Consider the following 17,556-nt stretch of genomic DNA (forward strand, 5'->3'; position numbering starts at 1 on the left):
ACACACACACACACGTAAAATGCTTCCCCCTCCCTTTTTATCCGGTCTGTCAACCAACAAAGGTTGGTGACCTCTGCTATAATGGATATATAATAGCTAAAATAATGATGAATTCTACAATATTTTAAAGGGCAGCCATTTATTGGACCGCCACTAGATGGCAATATGGCACTGAAAGTCAACGCCGAACCGGACGGAAAAGGAAACGAGGGGAGCATTCGCAGATCTTTGGAAAGAATTCAATAAGAGTATAAAAATGTCAAATCCACTGTTTATATCTGGGTGACTGTATGACCAATAATAATAATTCATTAAATGTATATGCTATCCAATTCCCAATGACTCTGAGGGGTTTGCAATTATTAAAACATTTAAAAGTGAAAAACAGTAGAAAATGTACAGATAGACCCAAAACACAACCAACCAACCAGCATAAGACAGAAGGAACAATGATTGCAAAGAAAATAAATTCAGAGGAGAACAAAAAGGAAGAGACGTCAGTCATTCTGATGGAAAGCCTGATCGAAAGAGTCATGCCTTCAGGACTCTTCCAAATACAGAAACGTGTGTGTGTGTGGGGGGGGGGGGCAGTCGAATATTTGGGGGAAACCTCATGGGCAGAATTGCTTCAAATTTCAGCGTCTGAGATAGTCAAATTAATCTTGTTCTATCACGAAGCACTTTTTGAAAAAATACCATTAGTAACATGAACATAGTCCAAGAATGTTTTCCATAATTTTGCATCTTTTATAAATCTTTGGGCACTTTGGGGCCGAAGCCAGGGAAATTGCTGCTGCGCCTAAATAGAATCCTGAAGCGGAAAAAGAATAGGGAATATGCCTCTCTTCATATTTCGTATCTCTAGGTTGCTGGCTCCTTCCTCTTCCGCTAAGCCTCTTGGATTAAAAAAAAAAAAAAAAAAATTGAAGGAGAAAGCCCTTTTGACAATTGTCGAATTTTATTATATTATTTAATAACGTTATTGTATTGATTTTTGTTAATTAATGAGGAGGCCCCTTCATAGGTTTTAAATGATACAGAAATGGACTCCTGCTCTGCTCCAAACGCAGCACAAAGTGGAATTTATAGCGGTAAGAACACAGAAGCGGCTCAACTTGTGGTTGTGATCTAGTGTCGTGGCTGGGCGGCTAACATTTTTGGGGAGCTTGGGTAGAAGGTGTTGTAAATTGCAAACCGTAGCTAATGACTTGGCACGTTGGTGCAGGTCGGTGCAGTCCTAACACGGATAGTGCTAGTGAAAGAAACCTTTCTCGGGAATTCCTTGAGAAAGACTCCCGAAGAGCGAACGCAACATTGGGTTGTTCCTTTTCTCTCAAAAGTAGGTTGGAGAGCCGTCTGGAGTGTTTTTACAAATCCAGGTGGTTGGATTTCATAGTTATCGTGAGCGGAAACATTGTTTGCTTGCAAAATAACAAAGCTGCAAGAGGGAAAGATTAGAAACCGAAAGTTGTTTTTGTTTCAGAGCATCTTATCTTGAGAAAGAGTTTAATCGTCAGCTGCTTTCTTATTGGCCACCGTTCTCTGTATCCATCCTGGGGTGGGATGCCTCCGACGCCTGCGCTAGTTAAAGTAAGCCGAGCACGAAGGCGCCTTCAGCGGAGAAAGAGTTAAAGAGTGACATTTCAGTCTTGGTTCCTCTCCTTCTTTCTGATTGGCCCGGTGATGAAGGCGAGCCGCTGACGCCACGCCCCTTGCGCCCAGATACCAGCTGCGTGGAATGTCCGCACCGGCAAAACCCGAATCCGAGTTGAGAAGTTGGTTTGGCGCCGGATCAGAAAAGGGCCGCGGTTCCTCTGGGAAGAAAGAGGAGGCTGGGCTGGTTGGTGAAGTCGTTTGCCTCACCTCGCATCTCTCTGTTAAATTGGCTGGCTTAAGAAAAGGGAGGGACGGTAACGTTACTCAGCAGTGACGCCTCCCGAGTCCCGTGGGGTTTCCCAAACGCTACCTCTTACCTAGCGTGCAGTATTATCTGTATGTAAAGGGCATCGTGTGTATTTGTTCTTCCCAAACTCTTGGTACAGATCCCAGGATCCTCTGTCTGGGCTTAAAGGGGATTGTAGCTATGGGATTCCTACCAGGAGGACTGTTATATAAGGACTACAGGCAGATACAAGATCGGTACAGCATGAGGCCATCAGATAGTTTGCTTCTCGGTGACATTATTACATTTTTGTCCCATCCTTTTTATATGTAACCCACGCTGGTGAACATATTTAATACTCTAGTGTGCAAATATAAGTGTGGTCAGAGGTCTTAATGGCCTTCTGAAAAGTTAGAAGTGTGAGAGTCTATTAAATAACCAGTGGAAAAATGTTCCACAACATATGGGTAGCCATGAAGGTACCTCATGGCTTCTGAGGTGCCTCTAGGTGGCAAAATTTCAGGGATGGGACCTTGAAAGTGCCCAGCCTATCTGATCTGGGATGGATGGATATTCTTATGCAATCCTGCATATAACAAGGTCTTGTGCCATGCAGGGCTTTAAAGGTGACAATCAGCATCTTGAATTGCACCCTGAAGAAAACTGGAAGCTAGTACAGCTTGTGCAACAAACGTATAGCATGGATGAACTTATGGACACCCAAAACTATGTGTATCACTGTGTTCTGTACCAGTTATAACTTTTGAGTGGTCTTCAAAGGCAACCACTTATAAAAAGCATTACAGTAATGCAGCTGACAGTTGAGTAAGGCATGACTTACCATGAACAAGGCTTCCTGGTCCAGAAAATGGTGCAGAAGGCATACAAGATGCAACTATGCAAAGAGCCTCTAGCTATGGCTTCCATCTGCTCATCAAGCAGGAGCCATAAGACCAAGAAGACCCCCAAATTGCACACCAGCTTGGTTCAGGGAAGTACAATTCCATCCAGGATCAAAGATCATCAGATATGGGGATCCAAAAGCTCAAAGCCATTTCATCTTGCCAGGATTGAGCCGGTTCATCCCCATCCATGCTTTTATGGCCTCTAGGCACTTGGACATACCAACAATGTTACTTGTCCAACCTTGTGCTGTTGTCTGATTTCACCCTATGATTTCATGTAGATGTTAAAGAAGGGTAACAAAAGATTTCGGCCCTAAAATACCTCACCTTGTAGGAGCTGGGGGCTCGATTTCTCCTCACCCACCAACACCAACTAGAACCAGCCATGGAGGAAGAGAACCACTGCAAAACAATACTTTCTACTCTTAACCCCTGGAGCCATTCCAGAAGAATATTATGATTGATGGTATTGAAAGCTGCTGAGAGATCCAGAGAGTCGGGGCAATTGTACCACCGCCATTCCAAGCCCTTGAACGGTCAACAGCAAGCACAACTAATGCCATCTCAGTGCTATACCCCAGCCTGAACCCAGGCTGAAAAGGATCCAGATAACCTACTTGATCCAGATAATGTTTGAATTGCTTAATTTTATGATAGGCATTTGGCTTCTTCAAAGGATGATAGTTTCAGCTGGCATGTTCATATTCTTTTTTTGGTTGCCAACTGACAGCATTTTGCGAAAAGGATAATGATCTAAAAATACTAATGTTTATCATCTGAATACTTTAGAAGTCAAGTCTGAAGTTATGGATGCATTCTACATTTTGTACAGCTGCTCCTTATAAACAGTTTGGTTTTAGCCTTTTTAGCTGATAGGCAATATTGTAAGCTATTCTGCTAAGACATCTGTGATTATATGATTCTAGGGGTCTGAGATACCACAATTCTGATCTCATTTTTTCCAGCTGACCTCATTCTTTCTTAGTGTTCATTTATTTTTAACTTTTTTTGACTCAATATACTTTTTGAAACTTTCCCCACAGCTTCCGTTCTTTCTATTAAATGATAGATTACTTGAAGTTGTAAACAAGTTGTAGATATAGGAATTATAATAAATGAGTATCTGTGTTAAAAGAAATCAAAATTCCTCAGAGAGATGCCGTATTAATTCCTGTGAAAAATTTTGCAGCACAGTTACCCAATTAGTAAGAATAATGAAGAAATTGCTAATGTTTTAAACAAGAATTATATGCTAAAGGATTCTACATGAGATTTAAAAGATTATTATGCTTTCTTAAGAATAAGTGTTTATTATTTATTTGAAAACATTTACTTATTAAATATCACCTAATCTAATCTTTATTTTTAGGACTAGAAAGTCTGGGATATGGTTATTAAAAATTGTGTAGTTTTAATTTTTGACTGTGCATCCAATCTAATTTTGTTTGTTTTTCTTTCAAGATGCATCCTGTGCTGAAAGCCTTTTTTTGTGGTTCTGTCAGTGGAACATGCTCCACCCTGCTCTTCCAGCCTCTTGACTTGCTGAAAACTAGGCTACAGACTGTGCAGCCAACTGTCAGTGGGCAAGTATTTCAAATATTTATTGGAGATTCTTCTGCTGTTGACTTTAAAGCTCTGGGCTAAAATCAAGTGATCAGGTGATGGGAAAGGGTGAAATCGATATAACAATGAGATAGGCAAAGATGTAGTCCTAGGTTTTACATGATTTTATAAGTGAATACATCCATATAAGTGAATACATCCATAAAAGTTATGCATTAGGATCCTTGGTGGCGCAGTGGTTAGAATGTAGTATTGCAAGCTAACTCTGCTGACTGTCAGGAGTTCGATCCTGATTGGCTCAAGGTTGACTCAGCCTTCCATCCTTCCGAGGTTGGTAAAATGAGGATCCAGGTTGTTGGGAGCAATATGCTGACTCTGTAAACCTCTCAGAGAGGGCTGTAAAGCACTGTGAACTGATATATAAATGTATTGCTGTTCCTTATAGGAAAAGTTGGCATTACGTCTTGCCTGCCTACAGGTTGGCTTTATTGATAAATCCCAACTTAATTGTGCAAAGAGAAAAACATTCAGATAGCACATCTGAGTTACTCATAAATTCAGGAAGATAGTTTCTCTACATGCTTGCTGGTAGTGAAGTCAACAGCAAAATTTTGCATTTTTCTCTAATGGTAATATTGGGAATCAACAGATAAAAACTGTGGAATTTTGGCCATGTGTATGGATTTACCTGTATCTAAATAACTTCAGGAAAAAGTGTCTTGGTCTCCAGTGGATCCCAATGCATATAGAAGTTACTAGGTTGAAGAATGGCTTGTGTATGCTATCAACTATTTTGGTAGAGCATATTTCTGAACTGGGAATCTTCCAGTGGAGTTAAATTTTCAATCTCATAATTACAACCAGTACAATTGATGGTATTTATGGGGGGATAGTGGGGTGGGTAGGCTGTCATTCAGAATGTCCCCTGGTAGAGAAGCTGTAATACATGATTGTTGAGCTATACCTGTTTCTAATATCCAATATATTTTTCCCGCCAGATCAGGCCGTATTAAGATGATAACTTTACTCCTCAAAGTTGCTCGTACAGAAAGTATATTTGGGCTGTGGAAAGGTATTTCTCCAGTGAGTTGTCTCTAATAAGTAGTGTGACTTTTTTTTGCTTGCATTGAATTTGTTGGAATGAGCTTATTTTGAGTTTGAATCTATAAGAAACCTTAATCCTTCCCACTACAAGCCAGTGGCAACCAGTTCAGGAATAAATTTATCCAACAGTGGCTCAAAATAACATTTGATTGAACATTGTTGAGCCAGGGGATAACAGTGGCCATAGAGCAGACATGTCAAACACAAGGCCCAGGGGTTGGATGCGGCCCGTGAAGTGGTTTCATGTGGCCCGCGAAGCCACATGAGGGAACGGCCCCTGCTGCCTTGGCCCTGGCCCAGGCCAGCCGGGAGCCAATGTACAATTTTGTGGTGGCCATCTTGGCATTTGCCCCAGTGGACCAGGCCTTGGCACTTGCCCCAGTCCCACCTCCTTTTGCCAGAGACCCTCAGATCTGTCCCACTCCTGCCCAGGTCCCCATAGGTATCCTTGACGCAAATGATGTAGAACTGGCCATGCCCCCCCAGTAGACCACACCCATTCCATGCCCACCCACTAGGCTGCACCCACTCTGGCCACACCTACCTTCTCCCCAGGGCAACCGCAATGCTGATGCAGCCGTCAATGAAATTGAGTTTGACACCCCTGTCATCGAGCTTTCAAAATGGAATATGGAAGTCTGAAAGGGAATGCTCAGATGACATAGAGATCCAAGTAAACTGTATATGATCAGACTAAACCATTATGAGATCTAGGTTCTTTTATGCCAAAACAATGGTCAATTTCCTACCATATTCTGAACTAATCTAACCAAATTCTAGACCACACATTGATTGAATATGGCCACAGTGTTTCAGCTGTTTCTCACAAACATAAATTGCTGTTTATTTGGATTCCATGGAAGTGTAATTCATTGCTCACTAGTACCTTTTTAATCACAGAGTATGGGAATACCTCTGTCTGATGATTAGCTTTCCATACTGCTTTACTTGATCATACATATTGCCTAAAGAATCGATTAGTATTCTCCTTTCCAAAAGTGCAGTGACAACTTTTCGTCACTCATGTCCTCTGTGGTCTCTTTAGTTTGATTAAGGGCCTTTTGACAAAAGTGCTTGCACATGGGTGTCCCTGTTGCTGAAGAATGAAGCTTGAAATTTAGATACAGGAACTGAAATATCTGACTGGAGCTAAAGACCATGGAAGTTCAAATCTCCACTTCACTTTTGAAGTTGATAAAATGACTTTAGACAAGTTGCCTTTGCCCAGCCTATCCTACTTCGTGCAAATTTCTTGAGCTTCTTGCATAAAATGCAACATTATTAAATTGGAAAAAAATAGATTGGGCCTCAATCCTTTTGAAATAAAAGTTAAAAATAGCCAATAAAAATCTGGGTTTCCTTAAATTTGTTTCTTTGCGTGATTGTTGTCTCTCTCTCTCTTTCTCTCTCTCTCTGTATCCGTATGTGTTCTGCTTGCCATCATGTTGCAGTCCTTTATACGTTGCATTCCAGGAGTTGGGATTTACTTCAGTACCTTATATATGATAAAACAGCATTTTTTGTGGGAACACTCTCCTACTGCCTTGGAATCTGTTCTTTTGGGAGCAACCTCACGGACTGTAGCTGTTATTTGTATGTTACCCATCACAGTAATAAAAACACGGTATGAGGTGAGAATTTGTTTTTTTATTGGAGAGTTTTATTTATACACTTCAAATCCTTTTATGTTATTTCACTCTTTCCAACTCTAAGCAACTTATAGCAATAACTAAAAAAATAGAATTGCCATAGAATTGGTATAATAATACCAAAATATCAGGAACATTAATACCATGATTTTTTTAAACATCTCTGATATAAATCATTCTGTCATAACAATAAATTGTTTCAATATGGATATCATTAGCTTACAATGGTTCCAGTATTATCCTTTGTAATTTGGAACTTTTTTCTGCTCCACGTGTATTTAAGTTCAGATGTGTTTTTGTGGTAGGATGTTTACTTTGATAATTACATTTGATGTACAGAGTGGAAAATACAGCTATAAAAGTGTGTATGGAGCCCTGAGAAATATCTACCGGTCAGAAGGGGCCCGTGGATTGTTTAGTGGCCTGTCAGCAACACTTCTACGTGATGCACCTTTTTCTGGCATCTATCTGATGTTCTATACACAGACCCAAAAGCTTGCACCGTATGGTAAGTGAAAAGGTTCTATGGCTTATTCTGTAGAATTTAAAATAGATGAAATAGTTTCTATAAGAGATTTTGTGGCAAGAAATCTTTTACATCTTTATCTTTGAAAATGTCCTTTTGTATGTCATTTGTTACATAAAACTAGTACTTTGTAATTGTTTTTTCCTTTGAAATTTCCCAAAAAGTTCTTGAGTTTGCACATGTTACGTCTCTCTTTGGTTTTCTAAATCATAAGCCTTGTTTTGTAGCATATTGATTCTGGATCCATGAATCTTTTAACCATGACTGAATGGCTTGGTATAAAGAATGTAAAAATTAATCATGTGTTTCAATTTGAATGCTTAGACATAACAATTCTGAAAAAAAGACAAGCTGCTGCTATCTAAAACAGACATGTCAAACACAAGGCCCGCGGGCTGGATATGGCCCGCCAAGGGCCAAAATTTTGCCCCTGGAGCTGTTCCAGAAATAGCAAGGGACTGGCCCCCACTGCCCCAGCCCTGGCCCACCCCAACCCGGCTGGGCAATCTCCTGAAGCACACATAAGAAATAGCGCTCAGAGGCTGGTGGTGCGCAGGAGCAGCTGCAGCTCATTTGCCTCATCCCGACCCACCCAGTCTTGCCCCACCCCTCCAGGCCTCGCCCATCATGCCTGGCCATGCCCGTTTTACTGAGCCTCCCCTTGTCCAGCTCTGGTTTGCCGGGCCTCGCCTCACCACGCCTGGCTCCACTTTGCTGGGCCAGGCACTAAAACGCCGCTGAAAACAGCAGAATCTGTGTGCGTGCCTGCCTTGCCCACGTCAGCCAAGCTTTCCATGGTGGCATTGAGAAATGTTTACCCTTTTGCATTTGAGCATCCAAGAAGGGACAGGAAAGGAGAAAGGAAAGAGGAAAGACAAAGAAAAAAGAAGGAAAGAGGGGAAGAGAGTAAGGAAGGAAAAAGAAGGAAAGGGGGGGAAGGAAGAAGGAAGAAAGGAGAATAAAGAGGGAAGGAAAAAGAAGGAAAGGGAAGAAGGAAGGAAGGAAGAGAGGGAGGGAGGGAGGGGATTACAATGAGAGAGAAGGAGGGTCTGAGGGAAGTCCTGTCTTAGCATTTGGCCACCAACAGCCCTGCTGCCCTTTTGCCATCCCCTTGTCTCCTCTTGATCTCTTCTGGTGATCTCCCATCCTATTGCTGAGGATACTTTAATTACAAAGCCAGGTTTCCTCATATGGAGAGAGAGTGGGCCTCCCTCCGACCCACATACTTTGCCCTCCCACACACATCATGAGCAACCTGGCCAAGGAGAGCAAGAACAGCAGCAGCAGCTTCGAGGAGGAGATAAGCGCAGCAGGGTGCCCTCTTGTGATAGCAGGGCTGGGCTGTAGGGTCCCAGTGCCCCGGGAGCTCAAGGACCAGCCTGGATCCCCCCAGCCCCACCCAGATCACAAAGATGCCCAACACAAGCAATGTTTAGCTGGCCATGCCCACTCTGACTATGCCCACCCTGACCGTGTTCCCCCCCCCCCGAGGTCAACCACAACCCTGATATGGCCCTCAGTGAAATTGAGTTTGACACCCCTGGTCTAAAAGTTGTATGCTTAAAAAAAAAACGGAGGTACCTGCATTTCCTTTGATTCTAATATTTATCTGTTTGTTCAAGTAATACTAGAAGTTTTATAATAGTGTTACTTTTTAGGAATGTTGAATTAATAATGTAAAGGTAAACCAAGTTGTCATTCAACTTCCTGGAATTTGATTTGTTTCTTACTTGTATAACTATCACAGCTGCCAAATTTAAGAGAAAAATGATGCTGAAATAGTTTTTTTTATCTTAATCATATGAATAGGAGTGAAGCAAACATGATATATTCAAATTTTCAAAACATTGATCATTTTGCCAGGATCCTCTTAGGTGTGCAGTACCACAGATTCATGCAATCTGATTTTTCAGGGCCTTTAGAAATCCATCTCCACTTTGTTTTCCAATTATACTCCTTTTCAATTTGAAATTTTGGGGTTTTAAAACACTGACTCTAAATTAGTCCTTGCTTATGATGTGACATAAAGTATTTAGTTGTTCTTACTTATTCTTTGCAGAAATTAATTGTAATATTACTTTGTGGGTTTGCTTGCTATCTTCCAGGCCAACTAGATACAACAGTTGCACCATTAGTGAACTTTGGTTGTGGAACTGTGGCTGGAATTCTGGCTTCTTTAGCTACTCAGCCTGCTGATGTCATCAAAACACACATGCAACTCTCATCTGAAAAATACCTTCACACTGGACAGACTATTGCCTTAATATTCAGGGTAAGGCTAAATGAATTAAATAGTTAACAGCATTTTGGCTCTTAAATCACCAGCACAAAATATTTTCAGTTAAAACAAACCTGACAGCTGACTTCATTTTCATCATGTTTCTGAAAAAGTATTCCTAAATTAATTTCATCAGGATTTTGCAGTGATTGGTTATACGTGCAAACACCTGGTTTGCCACTGCAGAAACAGAATGCTGGATTAATTAGACAAGATCAAGGGCTAATTTAATCCAGCATTCTGTTTCTGCAGTGGCAAACCAGGTGTCTCTTGGCACAAAGAAGTTGTGAACACTATAGCTTTGTCTTATTTAGTCCCATTAATTGATAATTAGCTTTCTGAAGCATGGTGTTGGTTCCTGTTTTATTGTTCCTGTTGATACTGCTTTTGATACAATTTAGATTTTTGTCCAGAAAGAGAGGGAACCCTTCAAGGAGATTCATTATCACCATGACTGTCATTGCATTTATTCCTCTGTGTACAATACTGAAATACTCAGGTCATGGCTATCAAACATCCAAAATATCTGACAGGCCATTCCACCTCCTCTACACAGATGATCTGAAGCTGTATGGAAAAAAATATCTGAAATAGAATCATTGTTCAACAGTACCCAAATATGCAGCCAAAATATTTCAGTGGAGTTTGGACTGGATAGAGGTGCCTCTTCCCTGTCCACTCACCTGCAACAAGAAGGGGAAAATAGTGAAAATTAAAGGAATTAAGAGGCCCTGTGGAAAATAACATCAAGAGTCTGGATGAAAGTGATAACATTATGCTGACAATATCAAGCATACTGAAATCAAGAGGAAGGTTAGTAGTAAATATATCAGAAAGATCCAAACTCAGTGAAGGAAATACCATCAAGTGATTAACACCTGCACAATTCCAGTAAAAAATGCAGCTGGAATAATGGACTGGGCTCAAGCAGAACTACAAACTCTGGATAGGAAGACCAGAAAAATAATGACAATGAATAACGCCCTTCATCTATCAATGATTTGACAATGTCTACATAACTATGGAGCATGGGTAGGCATGGAATATTGGAAATATACCAGACATTTAAAGGAGGAAAAAAGGTCATAGGAAGAATGTCTGAAGGACAGTGAAGAAGATACACTGAAGCTAGTATACCATGAAGGTTTATTAACAGGCACATTGAGATAAACCATATTTATATACCATTCAAAAGAGAAAATGAAAAGCTAAAAAAATATTGGAGACACTAATTTCATTATCTAGTTAAGTAATATCTTCAGTGCTAGAAAGGAGTGGGATTTGTTCTCTGGTTATATATAATATCTTGCATACAGTATTTTCTTGTATACAGTATTTTGCTCCATCAGTATTGACGGGAGTGCTGTTTTCTCCTTGGTTATTCCTTAATTAGACTTTTATTTAGTGCTTGATTGGTTGAGTTGGTAATTCCTAATTAGGCCATTGTTTACTGGTTGATGGTTTGTTTAGTATTGCTGGTGTTAATCCATGGTTATCTGGTATTCCTGGCTAGGAGGTATTCTAAAAAAATTGTTTAGCTTTTTATTGTCTCTTTTGAACAACATATAAATGTTATCTCTATGTGCCAGTTGATGGCTGAGTTGTCTGAATGCCAAACTTCCAGGAATTCCCTAGCATTTTTGGATTTAGTTTGATCTAGGATGTTCGTAGTTTCCCAGTTGAAACTATAGTTAGCTCTGTTTGTTGTGAAATTAAGGAATTTTCTTTGTGTCTTCTGACTGCTAGTTGGTATTCATGAATGTGCTCTGTTAGTGTTTTGCTTGTCTCCAAGCTTAGAGAACTCCAAAGACTCCATATGGCCGGTATTAAAAAAAAAGCAGGCAAAGTACACAGCACAACACCTGACAAGGTCTAAGAGAAGAAAAGTTGAAGAAAGAGACAGATTCTGTCTACTCAATACCAAGCCTTAAAATGAAATGCATATAAAATCAGAATTGAGAAGACAAAAATAAACAGTATATGCCACCTCTGCAAAGAAGCTGAAGAAACAGTGCACTAGATTATTAACTGCTGTAAGAAGATGGCACAGATGGACTACAAACACCAGCAGGACATAGTAGCAACAATGGTGCATTGGAATATTGGCAAGAAATACCATTTTTTGTAAACAAGAACTGATGGAACCACACAATGGACAAAGGGTTAGAAAATAAAGAAGCTGGAACCTTAGAATTCAATTAGAAAAGCATCTGCCACACAGCACCACAGACTTAATAATTGTTGATAAGAAAGACAAAGAAAGTCTGGATAGTGGGCTTGGCAATACATGGAGACAGTAGAATAAAAGACAAAAAAACTGGAGAAAATCGCAAAATACAAAGATTGTATTTTGAATATAGAATAATTGTGGCAAAAAAAGCAAAAATAGTACCAATAGAAACAGGCACCTAAGGTGCAAACTCAAAACAACTAGAACATTCGATCCCAAGTAATGATTATAGGATATAAATTATTTAATTTATAGTTACAGGACATAAATTATTTAAACTCTCTTCATTGTGGTTTTTAGGGACAGTACAGCCATGGTTTATTGATAAATGATCTCTTGTGGAAGAGAAACAGAGGAAGCATAAGTCCTGTTTATCTTTTATTAATATCTTTATCTTTAATGCTATTTCACATCTCAGTGAAATCAGGGTGGGGTATGGGTGGTTGTTGTTATGAACTTGAGAGCTAATCAATATGCTGGTGACGATTCTGTTTCTTTGTAATATGTCAATCAGGAGAATCTAAGCACATTCTGAAATGTTATCTTGACACTAGGTTGTAGAGGGTGATACTTGGAATGGGGAATTTACCAGTTTTGGATGAGCTTGCATTCTCTTAGAAGAAATAGATATAGTTTTTGACATGTGTGGCAAGATAGCTATCAAAAAATAATAAATTAATTAATAAAAACATTGTTAACTCATTCTAACTTCTATAGTTAGTAGTTTTTATTTCCATCTTTAGTTAAAGAGTGATCTTTAATAACTACCATTCAGAACTGATGCTTAAGAATTAGATGGCTATTTTTCCCCCCTCCTCTACAGAATTATGGGCTGCCTGGATTTTTCCATGGTGCTGTTCCACGAGCTTTGCGGCGCACACTGATGGCAGCAATGGCATGGACTGTATACGAACAAATGATGGCTAAGATGGGTTTGAAATCCTAAGTGATGTGGCAAGAACAATCGCTCTACCTTTATTTTTCCACTTACTGTGATTGCTTGGTGAGACCTGTGTTTGGAGTAATCTTATGTGAAAGGTGACTTGATTAGGCAGTTTTTCTCTATATACTGAATTGCCGAAACAGTGGCTCAGAATATGAGTGAATGGAATAGAATAATGTGACAGCACGGGGAGATATTTCAGGAAACCTATGCCATACTTGGAAATGGCATGGACTTTTGTCTGTTTTGTGGTGTAGTAAGTACCAATAGAAGAGAATATTTTTAGCTCAGGGTTGAACAGTGGGGTCCTTAATGCTCTCTGAACTTGGTGTTTTCCTACAGACATTTCATTACCCAACTAGGCAACATCATCAGTGCAAACCAAGAATCCCATTGTTTAGTAAGTATGAATTGTCCTACAAAGCCATTTTACCCACAGGAACTTTTTCACCCTCTACTGTGATGTCTTTATTCAATGAACTGTTGAATACTTTTTGCAGTTGAGATTCTAGAACGTAGAAACATTTTTTTTGCTGATTTCAATCTCCAGAATTGTGTGCTGCGTTTTTTCTCTGCTTTCAGTATTGCTCCTATTTATATACACAACCAAAAAATTCTGAGGGAAGCCTTGCAAAGGATTTCATCAAGAAAATCTCATTCGCTGTTTGCTTGATACAATTGTTAAAGTAAAAAAAATCAATGCTAAACTAAAAGACTACATTTGACATTTTGATTAAAAATAACACTAAGATATCATCTTGCCATTTCTGAAGCAGTTTTCTTCAATCTTGCTTCCTCCAGGTTTGTTGGCACTGTGGCTTTCAAAAGTGCTATTTAATATAGCTAGAGTTGCAGTTCCAGCATAAATGGACAGTTCTGGGTTGTGGAAATCTTTTCCTTAGAGTCTTAATTCTGCCAAACTCATAATGAAACATGGCTTCGGTGTTCTATTTAAGATTAAGTTAGAGAGTTGAATATTGCATGTATTACTTTTGAAGCTGTGGTAATTAATACTGCCAAATAATGATGGGCTAAACATTCCATCAGTAATTAAATGGCACAGGCATAGGAATTATAATCCAATAGTATATGGAGGACCAGAGATACCAAGCTAGTACTAAAAACTGCTCCTGAGTTACTGTTTAATCAAGACTCATCTTGCTTTTTTCCAAATAGAATATACTTGGCCCATTCTGTGCACTCCTTACTCCAAAGATCAGTCTTGAAAATAGGCTGGAATGATACCCTTAACATTTTTAGAAGACTAGTTCAATGTCTTTTGCATAGCTAATGAAGGCAGAAAACTATTGTTGGAAAAGTGGTCATTTAAAGCTATTTCCAGGCAGTTCTGCTGATTAACAGCAATGCTTTCCTTGGGGTAAGAAAGCTCTTTACCTCCAAAGATCTGAAGCCTTGAAATCTACAAGAGGACTTACTTGTTTGGGCTGTGAAGGAATTCTGACATGTTTTAAATGCTTGTCTTGGATTATTTTATTATTATTAAAATCTATTTTTTTAAAAATGCTTCCTCCTGGGAAATTTTTATCACTTTTGGTTCTTTTACACTTTTGAAGTGAAACGCCTGATACTTACTGTTAAACCTAATCTTTTAAATAGCTTCTGAATACTAAGTTGGTTATAAACGAGCATAGTGTAATACTTATCACTCCTCTCTGCCACAGATCGTGATGTTGTTACAGGCAGTATTTAGATAGCATGCACAAAGGAAAGGAAGGAGGGTAATTATAATGCAGCATCAAAATAGCTCCCTAAGAAGGTGGCTTGCTCAGGAAGAGAGTGCAGATTTATGTGTAAGGTTTAAATGCCTATCCAAAATAAGACAATGCCATGCATTTAAGAGTTGGTGCTAGGATTCAAGAGGAAATAAAACTATTAAGTCCACCAGCAAAGCTTTTTTAAAGGTATTTGGAAAGCATGAACCTGGCTTTGCTAGAGATCATGTAAGGAATCACTCATTCTGCTTTATGTTTGACCATATTGAGAACGGAAGAAGTTTATAGCCTGAAATCTCAGCAGCAGAAAGAAACCAATAATGTTTTTGAAATTAGAGTTTTGGGCTTCTAGGGCAGACACCATGGTAGTTACCTATGCTGTTTCTCCTGCACATACATTTGATATATGTGCTTCACAAGTTGCTTGAACACTAGTCAACCATGTTTAAGAAACTAAGTTCCGTGGAATTGAACCTAAGCAGTTTCAAGTCACATCTGCCCCAAAGGCTGACATAGTCTCTAGCCTTATCTGAGAACTTTTTAAAAAATAAATTGGAAATAACAATGGTGTTTGCTAGCAATGCAGCTTACTGCATTTCTTTTTCACTAAAAAATTCAAATAGGAGACTTTTAACAGTGCAGTGCAAAGAAATAATTTACTGTTGGATTTGAATCACATATATATGCTGTGATTTCAGAACAGTTTTTTCTAAAAAAATATGTGTAACTCAAGATATGTGCAACTCAAGAACATTATTTATTTGTATCCCACCTTTATTATTTTTACAAAATAACTCAAGACAGCAAACATACCCAATACTTTGCTCTGTCTATTTTCCACACAACTGCCCTGTGAGGAGGGTTGGGCTACGAAAGTGTAACTAGCCACAAATCATCCAGCCAGCTTTCATAGCTAAAGCGGGACGTGAACTCAGTCTTTTGCTTTGTAGCCTGGTGCCTTAACCATTAGATCAAACTGGCACTCAGGTTAGTATTTTTAAGACAAAATAACTGGAATAAAAATAGTGCAGAATTTGATGCACTCTAGAAGCTAGCATGCTGTCTGCTGATAAACTTATCAGCAACTCCCAGGTGATTGATTGGTTGGGTGAAGCTATTTCTTATTATCATGACAAGACCTGGATATTTCTTGGATAAAAAAATGGAACTAGTTGCATGTGTTAGTAAGAGTTTCTTTTGCATAGGTTTTTTTTTTAAAGTAATGGTGTAATACATTTCTTTTTTAAAAAAGCATTTTTTAGTTGGATATCTTAGAAAAACCATGTATTTTTTGATATGCTGTTCTGTCTTAAATTTCACATTTTCTAACAGGGCAATGTCTTTTATTAGGTCAACTAAGGTATCTAATCAGTGTGGAAGCATTTAAATTATAGAAATAAAAGTAAAAATTAAAATTACACTTCTATTGAGCGACAAAGCCAACAGAAATAATTATTCCAGGAAATTCTTACTTTTCCACCTGACAACATTCATTTCCAAAGGATGAATGAAAGACCAATGAGATCAGCTGTTCTTGGTTTGATACTAGCCAATAGGAAAAACCTTATTGAGGCAGATCAATAATAATACTGAGGAAAAAATAGTATCCTGCTCATGGCCACAAACAGCATGAAAGCACTCTGCACATGACCAAAAACACATGTTTGTACGGAGTGTCACAGCAATGTACCCTTCCCCCACAGGGCTCGCTGGATGATTTCTTTTTGTTTCTGGTCACATGCACAATGCTTTCCACGGGTTTCTGGTCATGTGCAGAGTGCGTTTGGATCAAGAGTCACAGCAATATTCCCTCCAAAGCCGACATCAATGCTATGAAAAGAGTAATGCTGAGGGTTTTTTTTTAGCTTGGACTCTAAACATTAGTGTTCACACAGCCCCATTTCTGTGGTGCATCAGACTGCAGCTAAATGGAGCTGCAAACTTTGAAATCTGCTTGACGTGAAATAATTTGAATGCATCTCAAAATAAATCTTTTTACTTTAAACAAAAGCTGACATCCCACCCCATGCTTCCCAAAGTTGTCCTTATTTTCAGAGCAAATCACCCTCAAAAATTAAGCAATGTGGCTTTAAAAAAAAAGCTGCAAGTGGCGGGAGCGTCCCATTTTGCCATCTCTCTCCTCAACCGTTGTGTCTGAACATTGCCTCCAACCTCACTCTCTGCCCATCCCTGGCCCCCTCTGACAGCCTGCTTGTTCGCCCGCCCAGCTCCATCCAGCACCCACAGTGAATTATCTCCGCAGCGAAGTTCTGGTATTGAGATGTCCTGCAAAGAAATGGTGGCTGTGAGTTTGCACTTGATGGTGAGAAGACTGGTTGTGTCGTGCTAGCAGTTTTGAGTCATCCTAGACTCCTTTCAGTTCAGTGCTAGAGATATGAATATGTAAAATGTGAAAAACTACTGCAGTCCTTCTCATGTTCCAGCCAGCCAGTTATGCTTTCCTAAACTATTTCTTTAGGATAATTCATAAAGTACTTTAAATGCAAATTGAAAATTTAAAAATTAAAATAATTTATTGCATTCTTTATTACTATATATTTCCATTGAATTCAGAAATGAGGAAGCATTGTATGTCTATTGAGCAGGAAAAATTCAAATTGTGTTTCGTTTAATACTATCTCCTCTTGCCAGGATCATTGCGATACTAGTGATCTGTCAAGTTTCTTATGTTGTATGTAGATGTTGTCAGTTACTAGTATTGTCATTTTTATTGGCACAATCT

General features: G+C 39.2%; 1 protein-coding gene across 5 annotated transcripts; it reads left to right on the top strand.

Moving 5' to 3' along the window:
* The first annotated feature begins 901 nt into the window (after positions 1-901).
* Positions 902-17,354, top strand: SLC25A38 (solute carrier family 25 member 38). Of its 5 annotated transcripts, XR_005556006.1 has the most exons (9): positions 969-1,091; positions 1,484-1,840; positions 4,249-4,370; positions 5,349-5,433; positions 6,906-7,085; positions 7,443-7,611; positions 9,735-9,901; positions 12,961-13,140; positions 13,423-17,354. XR_005556006.1 is itself a non-coding variant. In XM_039336976.1 (8 exons), the coding sequence occupies exons 2-8, from the start codon at positions 1,739-1,741 to the stop codon at positions 13,081-13,083; spliced, it is 948 nt and encodes a 315-aa protein (XP_039192910.1). In that variant the 5' UTR covers positions 969-1,091; positions 1,484-1,738; the 3' UTR covers positions 13,084-17,354. The 5 variants fall into 5 exon arrangements, 4 of the variants coding, with proteins under 4 accessions (XP_039192912.1, XP_039192910.1, XP_039192913.1 ...); XM_039336976.1 differs by having other exon boundaries at positions 12,961-17,354; XM_039336978.1 differs by lacking the exon at positions 1,484-1,840 and having other exon boundaries at positions 902-1,091; positions 12,961-17,354.
* Positions 17,355-17,556: the final 202 nt, after the last annotated feature.

This window comes from Crotalus tigris, unplaced genomic scaffold, assembly GCF_016545835.1.
Source record: "Crotalus tigris isolate CLP2741 ecotype Arizona unplaced genomic scaffold, ASM1654583v1 scf7180000017666.379230911805:20528666, whole genome shotgun sequence".
NCBI classification, from domain to species: domain Eukaryota; kingdom Metazoa; phylum Chordata; class Lepidosauria; order Squamata; family Viperidae; genus Crotalus; species Crotalus tigris.